The sequence below is a fragment of the Cebus imitator genome, unplaced genomic scaffold (genome assembly GCF_001604975.1).
Source record: "Cebus imitator isolate Cc_AM_T3 unplaced genomic scaffold, Cebus_imitator-1.0 Scaffold602, whole genome shotgun sequence".
NCBI classification, from domain to species: Eukaryota; Metazoa; Chordata; class Mammalia; order Primates; family Cebidae; genus Cebus; species Cebus imitator.
Genome location: NW_016107917.1, coordinates 651103 through 657827, shown reverse-complemented (window position 1 = coordinate 657827; position 6725 = coordinate 651103). Strand labels below are relative to the sequence as shown.

At 45.2% G+C, this 6725-nt stretch overlaps 1 protein-coding gene and 1 pseudogene across 1 annotated transcript in view; both read right to left on the bottom strand.

Moving 5' to 3' along the window:
- LOC108294792 overlaps window positions 1–2540 on the bottom strand; it is a 16460-nt pseudogene extending 13920 nt beyond the window's left edge.
- SNX12 (sorting nexin 12) overlaps window positions 1403–6725 on the bottom strand; it is a 10070-nt gene continuing 4747 nt past the window's right edge. Inside the window, exons 2-4 of the mRNA XM_017516767.1 lie at window positions 5195–5290; window positions 4175–4299; window positions 1403–3274 (exon numbers count right to left, since the gene is read on the bottom strand). Of these exons, the coding sequence (XP_017372256.1) occupies window positions 3172–3274; window positions 4175–4299; window positions 5195–5290 (324 nt within the window). The 3' untranslated portion in view covers window positions 1403–3171. The remainder of the gene's footprint in view (window positions 3275–4174; window positions 4300–5194; window positions 5291–6725) is intronic.

Sequence of the window (6725 nt, the reverse complement as noted above, 5' to 3'; positions counted from 1 at the left end):
TTTAAAGTTTTTTCTTTTTAAAACTCTTTTTTATAGAGATAAGATCTCACTCGGTTGCCCAGGCTGGTCTCAAACTCTTACGCTCAAGCAATCCTCCCACCTCAGCCTCCAAAAGTGCTGGGACTACAGGCGTGGGCCAGCACGCCCAGCTAGACATCTCTTCAACAGAGCTCTTAAGGTCTGCAAAGAAAGAGAATGTAATATCATATTTTACTTGTACCACCCTACTCTCAGCCCAGGTGTTAGCATAGGACCAGACACATAGAAGACTATCAGCACTTATTAACTGTCATCTGTCCAAATTTTTGTTAACATTTTATTTTATAGCTGCTTTTTCTAGTTATTCTGCAGTTCATTCTCTAACACTGATGCCTATGAAGGATGCATCTCTCTTTATCCTTCCTTTCCTTTATTTCACAGAAATACCTGTTCTTCCCTATCTTCTAAGATATTTTTAGTCATCTCATTAATGAACTACCAAAAACAACTTCCTCACAGTACCCACTCTTCTACTTTGAGCCAAATACTGCTAAATAACATTAATTTTTCTTTTTTGTTGTTGTTTTGTTTTGGAAATTTTTTGTAGAGACAGTGTCCCACTCTGTTGCCCAGGGTGGTCTCAAACTCCTGGGCTCAAGCAATCCTTCTGCCTCGGCCTCCCAAAGTGCTAGGATTACAGGCATGAGCCAACCACATCCAGCTCTAATTTGCTAATGTTCTGAACACATCACTTTCTATATCTTCTTTCCATGTTGAACTACATTAAAACTAGCTTTGATTTTCTAAATCACAAGACTGCTACCTCCCCTCATTCCAGCCCTTGCCAAAACCCACCCTGTGTAGGGAGACCATTTCAGAGCTCATTGGTCAGATGAATATCCACCCACCAAGTTTTGAGAGTTCACCTATCTTTCTGCCTGTATCAAATTTTATTTGGAAAAAAAGAAACAGTGTCAATTGAGGTAAAAAGCCTACAGAAGAAATAATGTTTGTTGGTGTTGTGTGGGTGTGTCAGAGGATGAGCACATGCATGTGTGTGTGTTCATGTACACATATTACATATGCACACACACACACACACACACATATATATATATTATAAATATATTCTGCCCAAATTAGCACAAACCCACAAGCTTAAAAACCAAATCTGCTAAATGTACGGAGCTTACAGCTACTTCCTGCAAGCAGATGCATTACCTCTGTGACAAAATCAATTGTGAGTTGCGAAAAGGATAGGTAAATATCATTACAGACAGTTAAGATTCTGGTTTTTAAAAAAAATTTAAATGCAAAACATTACCGCAGGACACTGGCCACATTGTATGATTTCTGCATAATACCCAGCACATCCTAGATACTAAAAAATACTAAATTTACAACTTAGGCAGGAAAACAGACACTTGCTTCACAGTGGTTTAATATGAACAGAGTTGAATATGACATTGTCTGACAGAAGAAAGAACAGTTTGCTGACTAAAAGCCCCGAGTCAGGATATATATACACAGCAGAAATGGGGCCTCAGACTCTCAGCACTTGTGCACAATGAAGGAAGGAATAGATTTTTAAAAATGTCTCTAACAGAGGATACAAATCAAAAAGGCAGCAACAACATTGGCGAGGTGGGAAAGGGAGCAGAGCCTCTTTTTAGGGGCTGCTTAGCCCCTGGCACAGGCTCAGCAGCTGGAGAGCTGTCTCAGGGAACTTCAACACTTAGATGGGCTCCAAATCCTATGTCAAAATACAATCCTAATCACTCTGATCAGGGTCATGTCACAATCAGCAATCCTTTTCCCCAAGGCCCTGTATAGAAAACTCCAATCCTTCCATGATAGGGAGTCTAAGCAAAGAGCCCCCACCTCTCACCTGGCACCAAAGTTAACTTGCTCTCACACCGCCACTTGGGACAGATATTGGACCCCTGCAAACAAACCACCCCCTCCCTGACAGAAGCCAGGATAGTTGCCAGCCTCAAGAAGCTGCTTCAGACGTTAAGATTTAGAAAATCCATACTAAGCTGCTATCCATAGTTCAACTTATGGGGAAAATGCCGGAGTTGCATGAGAAACAAGTGCAGGCAGTTCAATAACCCTGTGACCATGCTGGGGAGGGCAGCAAAAACTCTTGCCCCTGAGCCCCATTCAACAGCTCAAAGTGCTTAGGAGAAGTTAGAAACTGTGTTGGTTTGTGTGCTTCTGCCCTGTGGCAGCACCAAATGGGATGGGGAAAAGGAGAATGGAAGGAAGACAGTGGTGATACCCTTCCCTACCGCTGGGAAGAGCGTAGAAGAAAATCCACTCCCACCCTTCAGGGAGTTACCTGGTAGTGGTGAGTTGTCCCCACCTGTCAAGCCACCAAACCTGCAAAGCTAAGCCATAAAGTAGCAAGGGATTTGGGAGGAAGAACTGCTGGCCCATACTGACTCACCAGCTGGTGAGCCAAAATAGGCAGCTAGAGTGGGAGCCACAAAGGGAGAGGGGCTAGGCAACAGGAGCTCCCCTACTGCCCTATGGCTTTCTTCTGACTCTGAAGCAGCCATAATGATGGGCCCAGAAAACCCACACACCTTGCTCCATACAACAGACTGCTTGGACTCTAGGAGGATTACTGTCATGGAAAGCAACAAGGGAGAGAGAAAGCAACAAAAATATTGTTAAGAAAACTGGGAGCAGGCCTAGAGAAAACAGGGAGAGCTTCTGGGTCTCTACCACCTTTCCAAAAAGAAAAAATTCATGCAGTTAGGGAAGGCAGGGATTTTCCCTGCTCAGTGTTCTTGGTTAAACCTAAGAGTAAGAAAAATCCCCTGGACTTGCAGCATCAGTATGTATCCAAGTGCCTTAACAGCACAAGCGCCCCCCTCCCCCCAGGTTAGCCTTCTGGCATGGGTAAATGCCCGAGAAATTGCCTTCCAGTCTAATTCCCCCAACCCACCCACCCCAACCCCCAAGCAAAGGGCATCTGCCTGTCGTTTCCCACCTCTCCTCAGAGATGAGGATCCCAGCAGAGTGCCCACCCACATGGTGTAGTCAGGTACCAAGGAGCACAATGCCAGACAGTCTATCAGGCCAGGAGACGGGCAGCCAACTTCAGATCAAAGACAGAGAAAGGCTTAGTGTAAAAACCAATGTCATTTCAGCAGGAAAGTAGAGGGCAAGTGGTGAGAGGGGCTCCTACTGGCGCACCTTCCCCGGGACGTAGTTCCTGTCAATTGCCTCCTCCTGCAGGAACATGTGTAGGCAGCGTTCATTCTGAGCCAGTGGGTGCCCAGCAATTCTACAAAAAAACCAGGATGGTTATTAGTAGTATTCAGAATAAGAGAAAATTAGCAGAGGGATGGGGATGTGAACAGGACAGGAAGGGCAAGGTCAGCCCTAAGGTTCAAGCCAGTGGAGGACAACAATAAGGTATTAGGGTACCACCTCAACCCTAATATTGTAGAGGGGACGGGGGATAGAGAGGCAAGACAGGGAAATCCCTAGATATAACCATCATGCAGTGCTTTCTCAAGCCCTGGCATAAAGGATCAGAATCCTACTCAAAGAAATGGAGTCTTACTGTCCAGTCAGCCCACCACACAATTGGCACCACATCATGGTACCCATTATAAAAGGTGAGCTGGGTGCGGTGGCTCACACCTGTAATCCCAGCACTTTGGGAGGCCAAGGGGGGGTGAATCACTTAAGGTCAGGAGTTCGAGACCAGCCTGGCTAACATGGTGAAACCCTGTCCCTACTAAAAACATAAAAATTAGCCAGGAGTGGTGGCCAGCGCCTGTAATCTCTGCTACTCAGGAAGCTGAGGTAGGAGAGTCTCTTCAATCCAGGAGACAGAGGTTGCAGTGAGCCAAGATCGCATCACTGCACTACAGCCTGGGCAACAGAGTGAGACTCGGTCTCAAAAAAATAAATAAATAGCCTGGCACGGTGGCTCATGCTTATAATCCCAGCTACTCGGGAGGCTGAGGAAGGAGAATTGCTTTAACCCAAGAGGCAGAGGTTGTGGTGAGCTGAGGTCGCACCATTGCACTCCAGCCTAGGCAACAAGAGCTAAACTCCATCTCAAAAAATAAATAAATAAACAAATAAATATAACATAAAAAGTGAGGTAAACAAAACATATAGAAAGACTACAATGGCAAAAGTAGCAAGTAGAGCGCCCAGAAACCTGGCTTACTTGTTAATAAACTGCTCGAGGCCCTGCCTCCTTTCTTCAATGAAAGACTCTTCAAAGATCCCTTCATCTCCTCGGAAAGGGAGCTGCCGCTTCAAGGCTTTCCCAGGCAGTGGTGGTACTACAATCTGCAGGCAAACACGAAATTCCAGCCACATGAGAACGAGACAGAGTGGGAATGAGATGGTAAAGCACTATGTACCTCATTTCTTATTAGGCATAGGGTCCATCCTGTCCCACATCCAGCAACTTGCAAGAACTAAAACCATACGAAACCATATGAACAGTCAGAATGGCTCAGGTCAAAAATTAATCCATTTCTGTGGGAGGACAGATTTACCATCTCAAAAGAAAGGAAATATACTCCAAATAATCATCACTTTCCTTAACAAGCCACTACCATTCAATAATTTAGCTAGGATTTTCCTGACACTAGACTTTCCATTTTTAGCACCTACAGGAATTAAGCTGTACAGCCTTACTAGTGACTAAGTGAAGTAATACTTTAAAAAAAATTTGTCCTGAACTTACCACTTTCTTTTTTTTTTTTTTTTTTTTTGAGATGGGAGCCTCCCTCTGTCGCCTAGGCTGGACTGCAGTGGCATAATCTTGGCTCACTGCAACCTCCACCTCCCAGATTCAAGCAATTCTTATGCCTCAGCCTCCCAAGTAGCTGGGATTACAGGCGCCCGCCACCACGCCCAGCTAATTTTTCGTATTTTTTGTAGAGATGGGGTTTTACCATGTTGGCCAGGCTGGTCTTGAACTCCTGACTTCAGGTGATCCACCCACCTCGGCCTCTCAAAGTGCTGGGATTACAGGCATGAGCCACCATGTCCAGCCAGAACTTACCACTTTCAAGTTTCAAAAGGTATCCCCAGATCGAAAATACTGAGATTTGATGGATAAGAATGTGTTCACCCTCTTCATTCCCTTCAAGATTTTACAGACTGTGGTTGTATGCCCCCTCAGCCTATGTAGATCTCCTCCTCCAAAGATACCACACAGAGAACAAGGCCATACCTTGCTATCTCGCTCCAGCTCATTTTTCAGCCATTCAAAGTCACTGTAGCGCCGCCGTACACAGGACTCCTTCAGCTTGAAGATAGGTAGGTTTGTCTACATTGAAGGAAAAATGAAAGAAGAAAGATGGTATGTAATGTTCAGCCTGTGGTAGCCACCTGTATGAATGACTTGGACAGGTCTCAATGAAGAAATAGCTCCTATGGATCATGCTCCTATAACCCTTTCAAATCACCACCAGGTAAAGACCAACTCTTACCGTATCCAACTTTGTCGCAGCTGATGATCAGAAGTCCCTTGCTGCTTACAATTTATCCTACAAGTAGACTTGCAGTAGTATGTAAATATGTATATACAAGAGTTTTGGCTAGGCTCAGTGGCTCATGCTTATAATCCCAGCACTTTTGGAGGCTGAGGCTGGTGGATCACTTGAACCCAGGAGGCGGAGGTTGCAGTGAGCTGAGATCGCGCCACTGCACTCCAGACTGGGAGACAGAGCAAGACTCTGTCTCAAAAAAAAGGAGAATTTTATTGCATTTTATCATTTATAACAACAATAAATGCCCATCAATAGACAATTGGGGGTGTGATGGTGTGCACCTGCAATCCCAGCTACTCCGGAGGCTGAGGCAGGAGAATCACTTGAACCTAGGAGGCAGAGGTTGCAGTAAGCTGAGATCATGCCACTGCACTCCAGCCTGAGAGATACAGTGAGACTCCGTCTCAAATTATGGTATACCTGTATAGTAGAATATTAAATAGCTATGAAAAGAATGTGAAAGCCAGGTGCAGTGGCTCATACCTGTAATGCCACACTTTGGGAAGCTGAGGCAGGAGGATCGCCTGAGCCCAGGAGTTTGAGACCAGCCTGGGCAACCATAGCAAGACTCCATCTCTACAAAAATTTGAAAAGCCAAGTGTGGCGGCAGTGCTCTCCTGTGGTCCCAGCTACCCAGGAGGTTGAGGCTATGGTAAACTGTGATTATGCTACTGTAATCTGGCACAGAGACTCTGTGTCTCAAAATAAAAATGAAAGATCTCTATGTGCCAGTATGGAAAGATATTAAGTAGTAAAATCAAGGTATAGAACTGTGTGTGTGTGTGTGTGTGTGTGTGTGTGTGTGTGTGTATGTGTGTACGGCTTGCCTCTATTTGTGTTTTAAAAAGGGACATATATGTATATATTTATACTGATGAATAAAATATCTATGAAAAGATACTGGTAGGAAGGGCACAGTAGCTCACACCTGTAATCCCAGCACTTTGGGAGGCTGAGGTGGGCAGATCACGAAGTCAAGAGATCGAGACCATCCTGGCCAACATGGTGAAACCCTGTCTCTACTAAAAATACAAAAATGAGCTGGACATGGTGGCACGCATCTGAAGTCCCAGCTACTTGGAAGGCTGAGGCAGGAGAATTGCTTGAACCTGGGAGGCAAAGATTGCAGGGAGGCAGAGATTGCAGGGAGGCAAAGATTGCAGTGAGCCGAGATCACACCACTGCACTCCAGCCTGGGCAACAGAGCAAGAC